Source organism: Patiria miniata, unplaced genomic scaffold (genome assembly GCF_015706575.1).
Source record: "Patiria miniata isolate m_02_andy unplaced genomic scaffold, ASM1570657v1 HiC_scaffold_20, whole genome shotgun sequence".
Lineage (NCBI taxonomy): Eukaryota > Metazoa > Echinodermata > Asteroidea > Valvatida > Asterinidae > Patiria > Patiria miniata.
Genome location: NW_024037059.1, coordinates 31,760,316 through 31,782,824, shown reverse-complemented (window position 1 = coordinate 31,782,824; position 22,509 = coordinate 31,760,316). Strand labels below are relative to the sequence as shown.

General features: G+C 38.8%; 1 protein-coding gene across 1 annotated transcript; it reads right to left on the bottom strand.

Moving 5' to 3' along the window:
* Window positions 1–1,099: 1,099 nt before the first annotated feature.
* Window positions 1,100–22,509, bottom strand: LOC119728671 (BSD domain-containing protein 1-like). Its single transcript, XM_038200989.1, has 8 exons — window positions 22,415–22,509; window positions 18,043–18,097; window positions 13,922–14,038; window positions 11,136–11,294; window positions 9,883–10,053; window positions 7,814–7,976; window positions 5,348–6,127; window positions 1,100–3,475 (listed from the first exon to the last, which is right to left on the bottom strand). The coding sequence occupies exons 1-8, from the start codon at window positions 22,429–22,431 to the stop codon at window positions 3,324–3,326; spliced, it is 1,614 nt and encodes a 537-aa protein (XP_038056917.1). The 5' UTR covers window positions 22,432–22,509; the 3' UTR covers window positions 1,100–3,323.

Sequence of the window (22,509 nt, the reverse complement as noted above, 5' to 3'; positions counted from 1 at the left end):
TGTAACTGTTTAACCGATTTTGCTTGGGAGTGATTTACTTTGTATTGGACTTGTAATGGTCAAAGGAATGTGCATTTACGGGTAGCACAGCAACCGGGAACCCGTTAAAGAACCAACGCATGCAACGCCAAACATGCCAAAATTCGAATCTCAGAAGTTGCTGTGGAGATTGTTTACAACTTAAAGGTCTGCACGATAATACTACCCCATCGGCGCATCAATATAGCCAGATACAAGTGTGTACAGTGAGCTTTATAGCTTTACGGTGTAAACTGCAGCTTTCGCGAGCATTATACATCTGAAATATGTTTTGTTTTAAATTTCCCATGTAGCCTGGTTTTCATTTTGAAAATTCCCCACAGATGACTTCAACACCTTTCTTTTTCATTGTCTTAGAAGAAACTACGTGTACCCGATCCCATAATGTGGAACCGGTTCCAGACATTAACGGTCGGGTATCCGCGGTTTCGATGCATATCCCTAGATGGTCAAGTGTGTCAATGTTATATTTGTCACAAACACATTTTGGTTTCAAGATGTTCATTGTATTTCCTTGTAGGCATCAAAGTTCATAGGATTTTCTGTCGTGATGGAATTATTACACAAATGCTTAGAAGCCACTTACATGCATGTAAAAAGAAACCCACTAACTCTGATGTTAGAGTCACAAAACACTGACTCTGAACTCTTGGTACTAGACTTGCATTCTAATAGTACATACCACATGACACTGCATACCCCCCATCCCCCCCCCCCCCGTGTGGATGGGTCTAGGAGGGGAAATGTGTGCTTTTTGCAACATTCAAACTGATGGATTGAACAAAAATTATGTGGAAATGTTAACTTCATTTTGAATGTTCCGGTTGATGAGAACTCTTACTTCAATGGAATCATCAAAGTTGAAATTATTCATGAGTGAAATGTAAAATAATCTTGTAATCATTCAAATGATTTGTTTGAATGCAAGCAAAACAAGAGAGTGCCCCAAGTGACAAGAGTCATTTCTGACTTGCCACTGCACTACGTTTGAGTGTTTTCACACTTCTCAGTTGTTTCCAGTTTCTTTTGATTGCATGACAAATTGCAAACTTCAGACTGATTTGCTATTCCCCTCACATAGGCTTGTGAACATTTATCAAAATGTGTTTCATAACCGTTTAATATAATTTATTCATGATGAAAATGAACAACTGATGATTTACACTTTGATCATCTATAGGTGTTATAACTCAAATAAGTCAGTAAACACATGGCCTAATTTTAAAAGGATAGATCTTAAAAGGATAAAGAAAGGATAAAGAAAGGAACTTGTTCCAGACTCAATACATGTATAGACTATAAGTTAAACCAAACACCAATGATCACTAACTGTATAAATATTCTTTACTACATCTGTAAAGTGACAGCAATTTTAAGGATTCAATTAGTGGTTCACTTTTTAAACAGTAAATCAAACATCATTCCCAAATTGATATCTCCATGATAGAGATAATACCTCAAATGAATTTGAAGGTTCCACCACAATCTTGATTACGGACTTGTATGTTCTCATTGTCAATAGAGGGCTCTTCAACCAATGTTATCCCCTCTGGATAACTCTACAGACTGAAAATTAGACTAACTTAACCGTCTCTAGCCACTGCTAGGTTAACAGACTGGATTATCATACTAGTACATGCATGCTTTGTGCAACACAAAAGCGTACTCATTATGTAAATTGGCAAATAATTAACATTTAGGCTTATTTCAAACACAGAAAGATAATGGGTGCCTATACATACAGAGAAAGAATGTATCAGTCATCATTAACATAAAAAGCTGAATTTTCACATTGTGTAAAACAATAGAGCAGTTAATTATCTTAATTGCCTGTATTCACAAAATGTGCTGCTTGAAATTGTTGCAGGAAATTTCAATTTTAATGGTTAAAGAATAAAAAACACACAAGGAAAACTGATATTATTTTGAATCGATATGAAACTAAGAAGTGTTTAAAATGTTCTTTAAAAACTTTTAAAATTAAGGCCCATAAACCTTATAGAAAGTTTTTCGAAACGAAGGTCACCTAAACTCCCCTTTCAAATATGTTCACGTTGTAAATATTATGCTTTGTGATTCTAACCCACACAGCTTGATGTGAATGTACTTAGCTTGATGTGCATATACTTGATCATACAAGTGTTCCTTTTCAATCCCAAACGATACAAACTATGGCCCTGTAACTCTGCCTTATGCCTAACTTGCGGCTACTACACCATCTTGGTCTCATCAGGCAAATTGTCAATGCACAGAATTTGTACATATGTGCAGAATTTATCTATATCATATAAGGTCAAAATTAACATATTTATACATTTTTTGTTACACAATTTTTTTCTTCATCCCATTTTAGGTTTCTCGATCCGACATTTTCCTTGAGCAATGCCACTGACTTAAAACAGGAAAATAAATTACTGCCTGTGCACCAAAGTGATGCTTTGTGCACAAATGGCTGTTTACATGATTTATTTCTGAAAGGTACAGACAATGGAACTTGTGCTAATTTAATGTTCATATACAGTGGAACGTCACTATACCGAACATCATGCTTGGCTCCCGATTTTTGTGTATAAAACGTTCCGAACATTGTTGTTGAAAAAATGTCAACAGAAGAGCGACAAGTGGCTATTATTTCCCCAAGGAATAGAAGGGGAAGCCACCCATTGCTGTAGGTACAGGAGCTCAAAAACTGTGTAAACATAATTCAAAAATATTCAATTTACTGAAATCGGATTTCAGTAAATACCAAGGCGTGCAGGGTGAAGTTCTGAAGGGCACTATTTATTGAAAAATGAGTGTTGGAGCACCAGCAGCTCAAAATTGCTATACCGAACGATCGCTATTCAAACAATTTCTGTGGATCCCATGATGTTCGTTATAGCGGCGTTCCACTGTACATGTTATATGAATGAACCTGAGCACTGGATCACATCAAATAATGAAGGCAACTAGGAAGAACTGTACCTTCATCCATGCATGGCCATGCTCACAGTAACACAGCCCAAAAGTCGTGATACTTCATCTTAACTTATCAACTTGCATGGTCACTGCAAAGATATAACATGGGCATGAACAGGACAAATGCTTTATGCTTTCTCAAGTCTACTTTGTTAATAGCTCTTCTGCGCACTATTGAGGACAAGGAATGCAACATTTAGACAGGTGATTCTTTTCCAGTCTTCATGGAATTCAGTATTTATGAGAGCTCTGAGTTAAATGAATAAGTATACATGTAGGTACATGTGAGAGTTATCTGCTAGTTATTGTTGGTAGTCTTCCACTATTTATTCCCAGCTCTCCCAGTCATCCAAGTCTTCATCCTCATTATCATCATTGGGCTGTGCTTTGGTTTGGATGGCGGCTGCTGCTGCAAGATCTTCCTCAGTTACATCAATGTCATCAAAGTCTCTCTCCCAATCATCACTCAGACTTGAATCTACATACAAGAAAGCATACCACACAGGCATTATGCACTCCATTAGATATCATACACTAAGCAATCTACATCTCAGGCCGACGTTCTGAAAATACCTTGCTTATGGTAGGGCAGAAAACGTATCATTCATTTGATGCTGTAACGTTAAAAACGAAATTCATGAGAAATGTTTAACATTGATGGTATTCCTGTCCCTTAACACTGTGAGGTACATGTATATGAATACTACTTTCTATGGAAATATTCAGGTCTAGTCTTGTTTGTCATAGTACAGGACTTGATGTAACTAAATGAATGGTCCGTGTGCAGCAGACAATGAAGGAAACATCAGATTGGATCACACATAACATGTATGAACAGAGAGGCAGGTTTGAACATAATTTGTATTAATACCCATAGTGTCTTTAACCCTAACCCCCTAAGGGCTCTTTGGGGGTCAAGTGCCAAATAACACAGAATAAAAATACATGTGTTGTGCACACTTGTATGGAAAGAAATGCATACTACAGGTTATTTAGGCCAACAAAAATAATACTTCTGCTTCCGGTTACCCGACCGACCCTATTTTTAGGCTGCGACACTAAAAATTTTATCGGCAATTCCAAAAATAAAATAAAAAAATAATGATTGAATAAATAAAAATAAAAGCTTGTTGTCTTTTCTGTCTTCACAAAATACCTCTCAACAACCCATTTGCATCAAAAAATGCTTTTATTTATTTGTTTTCTTACTTACATTCGCTTTTTTTTCTCAAAAGAAACCAAATTCGCTTCGCGATCTGTCATCATACCTTGCAATTCAATGTCACGGTGACTATAATCACGTGCGTAAACCTTGATCAATGCAGTGACGACTGGTTCCCACCGCACCGCGCAGGGGCCAATTTAGAAGACATGATGAAAGTGTGGTAGCCAGTCTGTCATGGCTATGCGATCGCTAGCGCTAGCATGGCTATGCATTAGGCACGTGCACTGTCAGTGTCAACTGGTTGGATTCGACATCGTAAAAATGCCAAGAAAACACACCGATGGAGAAAGAACGTTTTTGCAAGTTAATTCACAGAATTATCTATCTTGTTTGTGTATGTATTTTCCGTGTTCAAGAGTTCATTTTGAGATCGCACTAATCGTATTCGGACTGATACATGCAGCGTGTTTCCCGAAATTTTCGACTGTAAAACGAGGTCTGTCGGCCGCGGGCCACACATGCACAGTGCATCACACACTTCGGAGTTTTGGCCAGCTTTCCGTCTTGACTGGCGTGCATATGATGCGAACGGCCTGAATTTTCCATTATTTTAAAATAGAATCTGTCGGTCAGAAATTGTTTTTTTTGGCCCTGATGGATTTTAAAAAAGTAAACAAATGGCCGAAAAAAAACAATTTCCGACCGACAGATCCTATTTTTGAAAGGCATGTAATCGGAAGCAGAACTATTTTTTTGTATCACTTGCTGATAAATGCCTATAAATTCTTTTGGCAGTCTGCGAGTTTGACAATTTTGATCGAAGTCGGTATCGTAATTTTTTCCCCCAAATAACCAATACAATTTTGTTGGGTTGCATTTTATCGCTTTAAAAAAAAAAGAGTCGGTTGGGTGACCCGAACCAAAGGTATTTTTTTGTTTGGCCTTAAGTGTATCACAAGTCTATTCACAAGTCAAGTCACAAGCTATTAATGAACTGTTCATCCCTGTTACTTGTCACAAGACTTGTGAATGTAGTTGTGACTGACTTCTGATTGGACTTGTGATGGACTTTACTACAACACTAGCATAGAGTCTATCGACACAATGTAAAGTCCAATCAGAACATGTCTCATAAAATCTGACTGGCTGAATCAGTTTCGGAACTCTGTATGTAGACAGCCTTACCTTTGTTACTTGCATCAGAGCCAGATGGTGAAGTCTTCTTCTCAATCTGTTTATCCAACTGAGTTTCCTCAGTAGGTACATGTACCATCAACACTCCAGCATTCATACTCCTACTGTGTGTAGCTTGGGTTGCATTACTGTCTTCTGATTGCGTATGGTCCTTGTCCTCTTCATGTTTATCTGATGGCTCCATATTCTGAATCCCTTCTCTTCCTTGTTGATTATTCTCAGTATCATATTCTCCCTGTGTATCCAAGACCCTCTGTGTACGTTCATGACAATGGTTTCCTGTATCTCGCTCCTGTTCAGATGAAGATGATGTTCTTACTGTTGTAGTCTTGTCTTCCCGATCCACTGGTTTAGTCTCAGGTTCCACTGGTTCAGTTTCAGGTTCCACTGGTTCAGTCTCAGGTTCCACTGGTTCAGTCTCAGGTTCCACTGGTTCAGTCTCAGGTTCCACTGGTTCAGTCTCAGGTTCCATTGGTTCAGTCTCAGGTTCCACTGGTTCAATCTCAGGTTCCACTGGTTCAGTCTCAGGTTCCATTGGTTGTGTCTCAGGTTCTTTTGTTAGTCTCTGGTGTTGGCAAGGTTGTTCAGTCGCACTTTCTGTTGCTGTTATCATAACTAGTTCATCTTTCTCATCAACGTTAGGCTTTGGGCATTCCAGTCCCCCATCTACCCACCTGCTACCTGCTGGACTTGCTACTCGGTCATCATAGTCTTGCTGTTTCATGGAAGTGTTTCTGCACTCTAGACTGCCCACTGTGGCAGATGAGTCCTCTGAAATAACAAAGACAAAAACATTCCAGTGAACATGTATGCAAAATTGGTGTTTTTGTTCATGACTTTCAATTAAATGGTGCACCAACAGCAAGCACCAAAGACTTAAGCATTACCAACAATCATTGCCACAATACAAGGAAGCTATAATGCACCACAACAAGTATGAAAGCAAAGCTGCCTAAAAACACATACACATCTGAGTACATGTCCCAATAGCATTATAAAAAACATTGGAAAGTCAATATGGTCTGCAATGGCTCGGGTGGACATTCCTGGAACCTATACTGGTCCAACAAGTGCTGCTAATTAACAAAGGTTTCACATTATTTTCGATAAAGCAGCACACCCTTAACAAGCCAAGTGATGTTTTCTTTAACAGACACAGGTGAAATAACAACCAGGTGTCTGGGATTCATCAAATCATCAACTGATGTATTTACTGATTGAGTTTATATGTTTATCATCCATTTTTATCTTGCAGTTGGTGTTATGGAGGTAAGCAACCATAGGCTACATCATGCAAATGACACTCACTCACGCACAACTAAGCCCCAAAGATTGTCTTTGTACTGCGGTTGATATGTCACATTTGAGAAGAAATTGATATTATTGGCATTTACATAACACCCAAGTAATCCTTGTCATTTGATTGGAGGATTGTAGGTCACGCGGCATTCATTAATCGAACCATTGCACGGCCTACATCATAACCGTGCATTTTTGGTTCCATTCACCGTGCATTTTCGTCCCATCCCTTTTGATCTATTGCACGCCGCGCGCACGTTAAGACGCGCAGCGGTCCGGCGCTATACGATCTTTGCGCTATTTAAACCATATCAAGCATTACAGCAGTACAAAAGTTGCCTTTAAAATTGATGCAGTTGCCTTGATGATTTTTTGGCATTATTTTAAGAACTTCCAATGTTCATTTTCTTTATTGTCATTGATTTGACATTTAAACTGTGTTAGCCTTTGTAAATAGTGGATATGATACAATTTTGTGACTTTTATTTGTTCTTAAAGTTTTATCCTCCAATTGAATGACAGAGATCTACTTGGATGTTATATAAAACAAATAATGAATGTTTTGCATTTGTGCAATGGTGAGAATATTTTCATTCGTTGAAAGATGGAATGTTAATAATAATAATAATAATAACGGAGTCTTATACAGCGCACGTATCTACCAACTATTAGGTACTCAAGGCGATGGAAATTATGTCAATTATTAAAGAAAGGTAAATAAAGTTTATGAGAAATATGAGACCCATTATGTAGCACCTTATAAGGGTTGACAAGGTGCTGCGGCGCACATTGCAGCCACTGCCAGAAACACCGGGGCAAACCCCTTCTCTTAGCGATAAGTGTTACTGGGTTCTTTAACGTGCATTACACAACACACGGGACCTACGGCTTTACGACCCATCCGAAGGACGAAGCAATAATGGTAAAGTGCCTTGCTCAAGAGCAAAAGCACCATGTTCCCACGGTCAGGATTCGAACCCATGCACCACGGCACATGAGTCGAGCACAGTAACCATTGGACCACAGCACCCCACATGTTCCATAACATTCCATCTTTCAACTCATGGAAATATTCTCACCATTGCACGAATGCAAAACATTCATTATTTGTATATTATGAGAGGGTATGGAATGGAATGGTGTGATTGGTGGATTTACCTTCATCCTCGTCCCATTGAAGCTCCTCTATATCAAATGTCTGAGATGATGTCATGTCTGCGCGCTCTTTGAGAGCTGTCCTCCTGGCTTCATCCTGCTCTAACTGATGCACTTTGTAAAAGTACCGTCCCCAAAAGTCAGCATTAGATACAACAGCTGGAACCTAAATGTATCATTCAACAGCAAAAACACACAAAGGAAATCAACATTATAGCATCAGTCTAGGTTTGTCCCAAGCACTTGCTGAGACAACTGAAATAATCTAATCACAAGAATACGGAGATCACGGCTCGAGATACCCACTGGAGGACAAGACTAAGTCCAGTCCTATGAGTGTTGGTGCACTGGTTCCTATAGTCTTACTACAGCACTGATGTCTGATAGCTTTTTACCCGAGACTGGATTCCTGGAATAGTCAATAATAAACCCAATTATAGATTCCGAAGTTTTTAAATTGAAAATGGCTGAAAGTTGAGAGACAAAGGTATCAAAAGATGGCACAAAATGAGAACCATAAATAATTAGAATCTAAAAGTCCATTGTTTTCACTTGTGGTCTTATACTAGCGCAATTTGAGATACACAGTATACAAAAGACTCCATATGTACCGTAATTTTCGGAATATAAGCCGCGCGGCGTATAAGCCGCAGCACGCAAAAATCTGCAAATTAAGATTTGAAGTCGGCGTATAAGCCGCACCGGCGTATAAGCCGCACCGACCGCTGCGGTTTCAATTTTGTAAGGCCTCCAAATTCTAGTCAAAATGCTCTGAACCAGTTCCATTCACACTACTGAAGCTATTAAAAGGACCACAAAAGTTATATCAAATCATTTACAATTGATACTTTAACAAACAAATATGGGAATTGATGAGAAATAAACACCGGGAACTGCTGCCGGCTGCCCCGTCATAGCCCGGCAGCCTGCGCCACGCACGCCGGTGAATGACAACATTTTCCCACAGCACGTGAGAGAGTATGAAACCCACCGTGTGTTGTCTGACTGGAGCGCTACAAATCTTGCTTTGTGGCAACAGATGCTGATTTGTTTTGTCCTAAGAATAAACAGGTCCGTTTTTACCTCAAAACTTATCAAATTGTTGCGATTAGTTGCGAGAAAAAAATCAAGTTTCGATCGTAACTTTCTTTGGAAATAGTCAAAACGAAGCGGACATTTTAATAGACGATTCCATTAATTTTGTAAGGGGTGATTTAGTCCCTCTTTTGAGTTTTACATCGTTTCTTGAATACATTTCAAGAAAACAAAATATATTGTTACGTTGAACAACTGATTATGTAATAAAAAAATGTTTCGAACGCCATAAAAATTGTAGTGGTCCTTTTTCTTTTTTTTTAAACAGCAAAAATGTTGGTAATTATTATTCCCAAGAAAAAACACCCCTTTGTTACCACAAATGGTGTGGTCCGCTGTTGGGAAAGCATGCCTGCATATCGCTGCTGCACTGTACCAGTATCACGTACGGCTGGTGGCAAGTGTCGAAGACAGCTTTCATCACCGTACTTTTTTACCGCTCGGTACCTTTACGTGAGACGTGGTTTCGGTTTGTTAATGACTTTCTTAATTTATGATTCATTTCAGCAACATATCTCTTCTTATACCAGTACATTAAATACACATGTGAATTTCATTTTTATTCTTCAAGGCTCGGCGTATAAGCCGCCCTGTGTATAAGCCGCAGTAAACATTTTCATGGGCAAAATCAACGTATAAGCCGCGGCTTATATTCCGAAAATTACGGTAGTTAACCCATTTCAGACAAAACCTACACATTTGTTTAACAGCCTTTAATTTTACTGACTTCACCGTAACAGAAATTGCTCCCCTAGCTCTTTGAGGATTATAGACCCCCGTCACAGAGTATCCTCACTGAAGACTTTTGTACTTTCACTGCTCTTGAATCTTAATAACAAATCCTGTCCTCTGAGAGAACAATCTATGCAAGGGGTCTATTCATTGTAATGTAAAGAATGCACAACATGGTACATGTATAGGTCATTTCATTGCATAACATGGGACTGGTCATTTCATATTCTTTGTCACTATCTTACCAACTTTGTGTAAATTGCTCTGACATCTGTGTTAGACACCAGTAAATCTGAGATGTCTCCTTTGTACTTGTCAGTATCAAAGGACAGTAACCAGTCTTCATAGACATGAGCTGGGCCTTCAGGATCAGTGCAGTAGGTACCTGCATCAATTTGCATGGAGTGTAGACGAGCCTGTGAAAACCAACAACAAAGATGGCCTAAAGAAAATGCTTTAGCTTAAAGGGAATATACAACATTTGCAAACATCAAAGAACAAAACTACCGAATGATTATGAAATACCTTACTGGACTGTTAGTGAATGACAGTCTAAAGCATCCTGTAAAATCATGGCACCTGGTATGCTGTCATTTTCAAGAAAAGTGGTATTTGTGTATCAATTTCCAATGCTGGTCGGCTGACTAGCATTGGAAAAAACTGGCTTTTTTCAAATACTCGGCCCCCATTTACCATATTAAGCTAATCCATATTTTGTTTGCAATCAATTACACTCCTGTGAACGGGTACAAGCCAGCTAGACTGGTTCCCTGACCTTACATTTCTCTGACGTCTATAAATTGCTTCATTTCACATTAAGTGGGGTCAGGGAACAAGACTACAGGAACATGATTGTTTTTCTTGGGTTTTCCAGCATCTACGAGCACAAAACTTCAAACAAGTCAGTGTAACAATATTTACTATAAAATACTAAACCCTGCCCCAATCCATCCATTTTGAAAATTATAGGAAAAGCAAATGTTGTATATTGCCTTTAAGTTACCCAATAGTACACAGACCAAAAACCTCTTTCTGGCATCCGTAAATTTAATCCTTGAGGATCGATCCAAAAGTATCCTTTTTAGACAGAATGGTACTAGATTTTCCCATGTCTTTATTTCAAATTCTTGTTTTCTCCTACCTCTTTCAGCTGTATAAAGCTGTAAAATATAGTGTACCACCAAGCATCTGTTGATCGATTCATATCAAAGGGGAACCCTGTTATCACCATCCATCATTAGTATTGTGCCACAGCTCAGCATGTTTTTCTATGCACTCATTGGGATACTTTTAATGGCTCAAAGTGACAAACCTAGGATGTTGCGTCTCTTTGAGTTAAAAACAAAATATGTATGAAATAATTGAAAATCAGCGACTCGATACAGAATGATGTCCTCACAAATGCACAATTGTGAGAGCAATGCCTGGTGCCACATGACCTCATGACCTCATACATAACTTATTAAGAAAGGGAATGAAGTGGCTGTTATTATGATACCTTTGCCCTGTCAAAGATGTGATGAGAAGTCTTAGAAGATACTGCTTGAGTCTCCTCATTGCTAGGGTTTTTAGGGGCAAGACTTTCAGACAGTCCACCTAGCAAATCAGAAAAGCCTTTCTTGACACGGCTACTTGTTGAAGACTCATCAGGCTCAGTCTTGAAAAGAAAACCAACAAGAATCATTAATCACCAAGGATTATCTGACCACAAGAAGTTATGAACACATTTGTAATGTTAAGATGGCCATGGACTGTTCCACGTTCACCGCTACTATGAGATTGTTTGCGGTAAGAGAGATTGGTCCACATTCAAGCACATGTTACACACATCTCAAACACACGGTGTACAGGTTTTTCAACAAAAACCTAATAGTCGAACCTGACTTTCTCCTCAAGCGCCATGAGCGCCTTTTTTAGGCGGATACTGGCGCTTTACAAATGTTCTTTATTATTATTATTATTATTGTTTATAGAAAAGTGGGGATGGTATTCAAAATCGTGTCTAATGTAGAATAACTGGTAGAATAACTGGTCTTCCAAATGCTTTTTAGTTGGTTTCATTAGGATGTTTCATGCAAAAGATACAGCAATCACAATACGGGACTTGAAAAACCACTTGGGCCACTTTTTTTATTTATATCTCCTGGTCTCCAAAATATCTTTGTCCAAATGATAAACTGATAAGCAGCACTATCACTTTTGACCCATCCTTTGTGTGTTTCTCTAATCTATGTGTTTTTTCATTTGCAAGGAAAGTGGCCCAAGACAATTTTCAACCCTTGAGTTCGATGAAGCATAGCGTTTGTTTCAATGCATCAACTTGAATGAAATAAAGATGGTACTGTACATTGGTTATCAGACTTTTAGACGTACATGTAATTTGAAAATAATCCCAAACTCACATGCAATATACCTTTATTAATTGGTTTTTGACTGTATTAGGTTCTTTGTGGGACAAGCTGCATGCAATGTGTGCTTCATTAAGTGAGACACATCATTGATGTTGAATGCACACAGACATGGCAAACTTGGTGATTGAAGTCAACAAGGGACTTCCAACATTTTTAAAAACTTGCCCTTCAACAGTGGCATAGCAAATCTCTCTATTGGCATGTTATTTTTAGTCACCTGGCAAGTGACTTTTTTCCCCAAGCAGCATACCCACAACAGACACAGCTCAGCAGCAACGATATTCAACCACTAGGCTTATATACATGTACATGTACAGTGGTAACCTACATACATGAAATAATAATTAAAGTTAAGGAGAATACACGAGAAAGTGTGGATTCGTAATTTAAGAATTCACGAGGCGCGAAGCGCCGAGTGAATTCGTAAATTAAGAATCCACACTTGCGAGTGTATTCTTCGACTTAAACCATTGCGTCAACAGAAGTATTGGAAAGAATGTTGCAACCTGACGCCACTTTTTTCTTCATATATCATCTCAAAGAAGGTCATTCGTTGCAAAAATGATAAGACATGAATCTAGGACTGAGAAATGGTTCCAAGTTTGTTAAGAAATACTGAAAATGACTCTCCATAGACTTTGTACACAAGCGCGGAAGTGGCATCAGGTTGCAACATTTTTTCCTGGCGTGCTTAGCATGTGTATCGCCACACCCGTACAACCAAGTCATTTTGTGTGTATAGGCTCCTTACGTCAAAATGGATAGTTCATACGACCATTTCTTTCTGACAGTGAATTGATTTATGCAGTGGTAATTTTCGGAAAGCAAATTTTCACGCAGACGGTCCTATTCATGCTCATTATGGAGAACAATTGTATTACTAAAGATTCGACGTCATAGCAATGGTTTAACATTAGGAGAAATCACCAATGGTCAACCAATCTACATGTATGCTGCTATAGCTGTTGTATGCTAAGACCCCCCAAAAAACAAGTGTCCGGTTTCTGGTATGGAGCTTGCCCCAAAATGGTGCGGCGATGCTGTTTTTTTTTTTTTTACCCAACTTTTTTTTCTCTTTAAATGTCGGCTAATGTTGCAGATGACGCTTCGATCCCCTTAAAACTCTCAAAAATATCCTTCAGAGTGCAGCTTGAGGTGACCTCAGTAAGGCCATAAGGCTTGAGAAGTATATCAAGCTCATTAACCCTAACCAAACTCAACCCATCAAAGTTCAACAGCAGGTTTTGTTCAAATCTATTGGGATAGGTACAGTACCCCTAAACTGATGGTCTTTTACACTGGGGTTGGCATACCTCCAGAAACTAAGTCCAACAGTGTGTGTGTACAATTTCCCATGTGGGTGTTGGAATTTGCCAGAATGGGTATGGTTCCTAGTAAATTAGGCCGAGGAGTTAGGGTTAAAAAGCGTTTACAGGTTCCAGATACACAACCATCGCTCCGTCAGTCTGGCTTCCAGACACACAATTACAAAATTACAACACCGTCTGCAAATGGTGCCGGACTAAATTTAGAGCAAAATATATAGGAGCCATATACTCGATCGTAACCCCATCTAAAAACACGTTTAAATTGTGCAGCAGCAGGATTCCAGTCAAACCAGTGGATTTGGCGGTTTTAAGACATCATCTTACATTGAAAAGTTTAATTTTGGCGATGTGCATGGCTATGGCGACGTGCGCGCATACCAAAAATCCAGAGACTTTTTTTTTTGGTCTAAGCAGTATGCACCAATGTGGGTGATGAACAATAACATACCATAGAAGATTTTAACAGACGAGCTACTACTACGGTCCTATTCTTCAATTCTTATAACCACGTTGAAGCTTTTCAAAAAGCAGCATGGAGGGCTTACCTGCAAACTCTCCCTAATAACTCCAGCTGATGTAGCAACTGCAGAGGATGTATCTCTTTGTATTGTGCTGCCAAACTCACCAAGATCTCTCTTCATCTGTTCCAGTGCAACAGCAGACTAAATAATAATAATAATTGAAGCTTGTTATTATTGTTATTATTTTAATCAATTTGAAGTTCGTTGGGTGCCCGACAGAAGGGCATATGAACATTTTGACGCGAAAATCAATTTCAAGATAATTGCATTGAAAGGCTCCAATGTTCCCCCACGCGTGTTACGAGTCCAATGTTCTCCAACGCATATCATAAATCATTAACATTCTAAATTTGTCACACGTCTGAATTATCATTTTTGGAGCAACTTGTGTTAATGGGGTTTTGTAAGAATTCCATTAAAATAGAGGCAGTTTTCGGCATAGAGTACCCAAGTGAATACGTCACGCCCACAAAATGTGTGTGAAAAACATTAGCGCGTGATTCAGCCCATGAACCAAAACGCGCGCGTACTCCATTCGTTTGCACTACACTTTCTGGTTCTAAATGACGTCACACTTCGGTACTCCATGCCTTTTGCTCGGAACATTTTGGTGACTACGCGTTCACGCAAAAGGGCGTACGCGCATGCCCTTCTGCCAGGTATTCGACTAGTCATAGTCCAGTAAGTATTGACATGAACAATGCCCAATCCTGACATTTTAGTTAACAACCAAATTTGTACTTATGTGGTTACCATGATACACTCAAAACTTTAACCACTTTTTTCCTGGAGGAAATGTGATTTTTAAGCTCTGACCCAATTACTGATACCCAAGTATCAATGCTTAGCCAATACAGGCTCATCATAAGTTGGTCAGATTCCAAAATGGGCAGTTGAGCATGGCGGCTTCAGAAGCACGTGAAACTTATGAAGCAATTAATTACATTACCACAGACTCAGTTACTGCCATATTTTAATGTTATTTTTACATTACGAGACAGAGAAAATTTTTTTGCAGACAAACCCTCCCTTAAGTATCTCATTGAAGGCTTTTGTGTGACTTTTTGAAGAGTTTACATTTCTGTTAGAAAGGTCACCCTGAATATTTAATTAATGGCTATTCCCACAAAAGTTTAACCCATTTTTTTTTCTACAGTTGACATTTTCCTAAAATTGTGTTACTTTTATCCTACTCAGTTCAGGGAGATTTACAGAAGAATCTGACGGGAAAATGATGATGACTGACAATTAAAAAAAAATTCATTTTAGCATCTGGAAGATGCTAAATTTTGTAACATCCTACAAACTTTGAAGTACAGTTGAGGTAAATTAACAAAGCACTAGGTTTAAATACACACCCGATGGCAGTCAGTCACTACAGAGTGATTGTGTCTTTGTACTTTTGTGCGATTTTTTGCATGGGAGGGGGGCACGGAGGGTGGCCTCATTTTCAGTAGGGGCACTCAACTAATTACAAAGACAAAAAGCTAATTTTGGTCTCCCCTAATTGTGAGGGAGCTGAGGTGAGGATGGGGAGCAAAAGTGGGAGGGGGGAGGGAGGTAAGTCCTCAATGCCCCCCCCCCCCTTACCTCTCCCATTACAGCACTCTAAAGTGGTTTCGGCAGGAAAAAAAAATGGAATTGGTTTTTCAGTATGTATTAGGGCCATCTCTTTTTTGAAGTTTTGAACAGTTTTGAGGACAGTAGGCATATTTTGATGATGATGACAATAATTATGACAATGACGGTGATGACAATGATGTTCTTAAAAAGCTCTTTTCATAATAATTTTGGTCATAATGTTAATTAGGTTTGTGTCTGTGCCATTTTATCTTATTTTAAATTGAAAAGATGCAAGGATCATCGATACTTGCCCAACTACTCAAAGCATAGGATTTCGCCTACAATCCTGGCCAAATCTCGCTGGGCCCCCAACCCCCCTGGCCCCCGTTCAATGTTGTCTCTCATTGTGCGGTATGTGCCCTATCAGCTGGAGAGAACAACATTGACCGGGGGAGCGGGGGAGCGGGTGACCGTGGCAGGCTCAGGAAGTGTCCCAACCATTTTGGCCAGGATTGTAGGTGTCGGAAATACATGCCTTTCAATGTGCATGCCTATTGTTTTTTTTTAATTAATAAACATATTTCCCCAACCTTGATTTGTGTTGAATTTTTTTTGAGAAAGCTAGTATACCAATAAACACACTGCAACCAAAATTTGTCAATTCTTACTGGACTATTACTGTCAGCAAAGCAAAAAAGATCTTAAGAGTCATGAGCTCCAAACAGTCTTAAAATGTACATGAGGATTGTGGCCTCCTTATTGTAGGCTAATTTAATTTGCTTCCTTAATGGAGTAAAATGGTAGGACAGAATTGTTGGAAATTTGTCAATATTCCTATCTTTCAACTTAAAAAAAAAAACCTTTTGACTGAGACAGTATTTATGAATAGGGAGCAGTTTTAAACATGATGTTTAAAAAAAGGGTTTGGGACCTGGTTGCCCATAATAGCCTTCGCTTTTGGCTCAGGCCATATTTTTAACTGCATTATTTGTGTGGAGATTTTTGCACTTTGGTAATGTACGTCAACATGTATAGTTACAAATCTACAAATGAGCCACATTGTAATTATTGTACCCAATCAAATGTACTGCACTCAAGACGTGCACTGACATTCCCCTAAACCAATGTTATAACCAGTGCTTAACCCTAACGTACCTGAATCCATCAAAATCCACACCCCTGTTTCGGGGCATTTCGGCAGATTCAGGATACCCCTATATTGCACGAACTGGGGGATTTTGATGGATTCAGGATTGTAAGGCTAGCGGAACTGCAGGATTTTGATGGATTCAGGATGCCTCTATATTGAGCTGTTGGGGGACTTTGGCAAATTCAGGATCTCAACAGATTTACTCCCGCCTAACTGGTGGATTCTGATGGACTCACTGGCCACCAAATTTTTTTTGCATGGCAAAATTGATGGATTTTGGCAGATTCAGGATACTTTCTAATAAAAGAGCCCAAGGGGTTAGGGTTAATATGCCAATCAGGAAGTCGCAGCAAGCAGTGTCAATGTGTGAGCTGGTATATCCTGAGGGGATCCCCGGTCCTGGAAGACATGATCAGTTTCATCATTTAACCCTTGAGTAACCACAGCAGCCAGAAGCAACCAGAACTACAATGGTCATAGCAGCCACACACAGACAGCTACCATTGTCAGCCCTTTTTGAACAACAAATAAACATTTGAAAGGTTTCTATGATTTGATCATTCCACTTTCCAAACTAAGAATGCCACTTAATGTATGAAAAGCCCCAGTCACACATGCACAGTTTGGAGCTACGGATCTCCACGGTTTGAAATTCGTGATAAACCGTGGGAGTACTGTATTCATCCTTAGTACATCTGTGGTAATATCTGTCATCTTCCTTGGGTATTCGTGGAGGGGCTACGGAAGTTTCAAACTGTTCATAACTTCTGTGGTGAATCGTCACGAAAATTAATTCGTAGTGCAATCTTGGGATATCTGTAGGACAACCTTATTTATTCGTAGTGTTATTTATGGCTATTCGTGCATATTCTTGGAGATTCGTAGCTTATTTGTGGTCGAAACCTGTACGAATTCGCCACGAATGTTCTACGGATATGCCTGGATGTGCTAGGGTTCTGCTAAGGTTGTACTATGAATATGCATGCTTTATTCGTAGGAGAACCTTGGTCATCCGTGGCCCAATTGCAGACAACAGTGGCGTTAACTTCATTATTCTTAGTATTCCATCAATTTTTTTTCAACAATCCGTCTATATTCTTGACAAACCGTGGTGTATTCGTAAAGAAACCATAGGACAGTCGTGGCTATCCGTCCTGAAACCGAAGTGCATTCATAGAAAGTCGACTTTTCCACGAATCTCAACGGTTCATCGTGATCGATTAATTCTTGGTAAACCGTGGACATTCGTAGCTCCAACCGGGAATGAGTGACTTGCGCTTGATGCTCGAGATTTTTACTCAAAAGTACGTCTAAAAAATGGCCTTAGTTAGGAAATGCTCTTTGCATACATGTACAGCAAAGACGGTGAATTTCCTATAAAATCTTAGTAGGCTGTTGTTATAGGCTGTACATGAATAGCTGTATATCCAACCTTTTCCTTGGCAGCTTGAATCCATCCTCCCCACCAACTTCCTTCATCGTTTCCTCTGAAATAAGAACATAAACAGACTTAATTACAGTACAATCCAAAAGAAAGTATTGTTTGTGTTTACTATTGCAATGTTTCAATATTAAGAACATGTTGGGCAAAAAGTAATAAAATGTACACAATATAAAAGAAAGCAGAAACATAGCAAAGTGAAATAAGGTGCTCAAAAAAATACTCACCTTCCAGACAGGTGTCTGAAAGGGCTCCTATCATTTCAGACATAAAGGAGTCAAGATACAGGGCGCCGAGGGCAGCACAATTAAGAAATTTTATTTCATCAAGAAAATTCTTATTTGGAACAAGTTTCTTTCAATTCTGGGAATGGTACATTCTGTGTGATTTGCAATTTGTGGACAGACTCGTATTATTTCTAGAACTAGAAAGCACCCGTGTGCCCTTCTAGCACTGTCACTTTTTGGGTCGCTGTAATGCTATGGCTTTTCAAAACCAGCAATGATAGGCAAATGACTTGCATTCAGAATGTCACTTTCTCATGCAGAAATCTCTCCAAAAGCAGCCTTGACTCATCCATGTTCGCGAAGGGGTATTTTGGAAGAGAGAAATACATTTTCCACCAATTTTGTATTGAAATTGAAGTTTATTTCAAATGTGTTCAGATTTAAATAATTTAAAATATTATAACCAAGCAGGATCTGTGGGTGAAGTGTTATAAAACAAATATTGAATGCTTTATCTCGTGGTGAAGTAAAACTAGCCTCCCTCGGTGATCCATGGACCATTCTATTTTCCCTCGGCTTCGCCTTGGGAAAATAGAATGTCCATGGATCACCTCGGGAGGCTAGTTTTACTACACCACTTGAAGCATTCAATATTTGTATACTAGTCAACAGTCACTACAGTCTATATCACAACCTTCCTCTCAGAAACTTTGGCTCTGAATTCTCTTCAAAGTATAAGAATTATCGCTGCTATAGTATATGCATATTAAACTAAACACTATGACATTTTTGTAAATAGCAAAGCATGCAAAGGAAAGAATGTAGTAAGCTGGCAACTACATGTACATGTAGGGCCTACAGTGCATTTAACTATGGAAGTAGCCAGTGTTTAGCTAACAGGTGTGTTCAAAAAGGTGTTTTTTTCAATGGAATCATTTGGCCTGATATTCCCCATATGGGTTCACTTACCCAATTAGTCACTTTTTTCCACAAATTTAAACTCCCCATTATCCTTCTGGTGAAATGAGTTTCTTAACCCCAACTCCCTAGGCCTTTTTGCTAGGATATAGGCCTAGCCTCAATCCTGCAAAATTCTCCAACTGCCTCCTTGTAAAAATGGCAAATAGCCTCAATCTTGCAAATTCCTCCATTATTTCTTGAAAATGGTCTGTGGAGGGGTGACCACTGCCTGAATCCTGCAAACAATCCTGCGGCAGTGACTGTCAATATGTTGAGGCAGAGCCAGTGACATCCTGGAGCAGTACGGAGGATTTCAAGCATAATCCAGGCCTATATTTATGCATGGCTGAGCAAAACAACACGAGGTCTGGCCCAAGACCTTGACAAAGTGCATCCTACAAAATCAGTAATGCACTTTTGCCATGTAACCTCAATCCTCAAAATTCCTCCACTTTGGCAAAGAGGATTTTGAAGGATTCATGGCAGTTAGGGTTAATTTTTGCCCTGAATCTCTTCTGTGCATACGTCCATGGGCACAAGACGTATATATGTACATGAAGCCGTAGCACTGAAAACTTTTTTTTCCCTGTCCGCCATATTGAAATAAATCGAGAGTGTTAAATAAAAATTAAGAGACAAATTTCACCAGGAGGTATTGCAAACGGGCACTTCACAGAGCTTCAAAGCTATCATAATTGATGCATCGCGCGCACTCGGTAACGGAATCGCACTCGGGATATGGGGACCATCGAGTGAACGCTGGGCATGAAGACCAGATTGCAGTTCAAACACGAGTCGGAATTGTAACGTGTTAACGATTGCGGGGGGAGCTCTCAGAATTGAACGGGAAATTTTACTTTTCATCCGGATCGTAAGTAAACTTCAGTACAACCATCTTAATCATCGATTTTAGTAGGACCCCATTTAAATTGCAATGAACGACCTTCATTGAAAATAGCCCCATAAATGTGGCCAATTTACTGGACTACCTCCGTAAATAGAGGCCACACTTCCACCATGTACGAAAACATGTCGAACTTTGTCAAATTTTGATTTTCACATTTTGTAGTTTATTTTTGCTTTAGAAGCATACGCACCCTCTTTATAGCAAATTAGAAAGTGCTGCCTTTTTCAGATGTCTAATTTTCGTGAAATTTCATGTTGAAATTTTGATATGCAAACGTGTGCAAACGAATCTGGAAATTTCACGAAAAATAGACATCTGAAAAAGGCAGCACTTTCTGATTAGCCTATAAAGAGGGTGAGTATGCTTCTTAAGCAGAAATAAACTACAAACTAAGCCTAAATGTGAAAATAAACATTTGACAAAATTCGACATGTTTTTGTACATGGTACTGGTGGAAGTGTGGCATTTATAATGGAGGTAGGGTCTAGGCCTAGTCAGCTAGTCCAGTAAAACTGGCCACATTTTTATGGGGCTATTGTTGATGTACCCTAATGTGGCGCAGCCCCCAATGTGGCGCACTTTGATTTTTCGCCTGTAGCGCCTACCTAGAGCAAAAGTTTTAACTGAAATGTCACAGAAAGTGAAATTTCAATAAGTTCTAAACACTCCTGTTCATAAATCGCGAGTTTATTTACCCGTAACAAAGTTAGAAATAAAATATTTATATTGGCGTGATTTTCTGATTTTATTTTTTATTTTCAAGTGCAAAGTGAACCCTTTGAAAATGCCCCGAAAAATAAGAAAATAATTTTCTGACAAACATCTGGCTGGGTATGTAACTAAAGATAATAATTGTTTATCAGAATTTATCAAGTTTACAGAAATTCTTAAAATGTTAATTTGGAATTTTCTGAGATTTATTCAAGTGCGCCACGTTAGGGAACACTCCGCCAATTTGTGCCAAATTTCCGGACGCCACCGTTTTTGAATTTCTGATTAAATTTTATGAAACCGAAATTGTTCACAGAGGTTAAATACCAAGCATTAATAAGGTAAAAGTACTAGTATTTTACTGCATGAATTTGAGGTTTGTCAACAAAGAGGTTTGGCAACACTACACAAGGAAAGTCTGGTAGGCTTCGAAGTGCGCCACGTTAGGGAACACGACTATACATTGAGAATTGACATGATTATAAATATATGAAGAAACACGTGGCTTCAGGTTGCAACATTCATCTTTCATCTTTACTTTACTTTATTTCATCTCAAGGCATAAAAGAATACAGTTTGTACTAATTTATTATGATTTATGCATTTTTTTTAGAATATAAGGATAAGAATAATAACATTTGAATAACACCACCTAGAGATGCAGGGGACCCACAAAAAGCAAAGCTTGTCGAGTGCGAGTCCCCTGAACATAAACAACAAAGAAGATACAGGATGACAAGAACGATTATAAACAAAGACAGTATGAAAGCTAAACAAAAAACATACATACACAATAATAACGTAACATAATAGTTAAATTAGAGGTGAATTTTAAATGAAAATGAATATGATAATAAGCTACGCGAAAGTCACAATAGGACAAACAATAACAAACGGGTGAATTTTTACAGGGAAATGAATGAATTTACAAAATAAAATAAAAGGTTCCAAAACAAGCAAAAGTAATACAAAAGGAGCATGCAAGACAGCCACACCAACAAGATATAAAATAATACAAAATAACACAAAACCATGATCTATGAAGCTGAAGATAAACAGGTAGTACGAAGGATTTAGAAGGAATGTTGCATTATTGCACTTGCAGAACAGTATTGACAAGAAAAGACAATTTGATACAATGATAAGCGATGAAATTCTGAGTTCATGAATTCGAGTACTAAGTTGTTGAGAAGAATCTGTTTAAAGTTGGTTTTGAAAGTAGAAATAGATAACGATTTTTTTATTGTATTGTCTAGGGAGTTCCACAATTTGGGCCCTTCAAATTTAACACTTTTTTTGGCTAGAGCAGAGGCTAGAGCCGTCCATACAAATGGTAAATGAATTTCGGTGGCCTGTCGAGTTCAACATGTTAATAAATATCTATGAAAGTCCCTATTTCTGTTAAACATGGACGAAATGCAGTTCGGTAGATCATTTTTTGTTAATTGAAACATGAAGATAGCGAGTTCGAAATTTTGTTCATTTATTCGTTTGCAGAGAAGGCCCTAAACCGATACTGTTCATTGCGAAAATCGACATAACATTTGACGTCACTTACCCACTTCCAGTCGCCATGTTTGTTTTCGTTTTGCAAGTAGAAACAGCGCCCTCAAGCGGCAATACGAAAATGCGACGGCGAGGCACGCGCGCCCT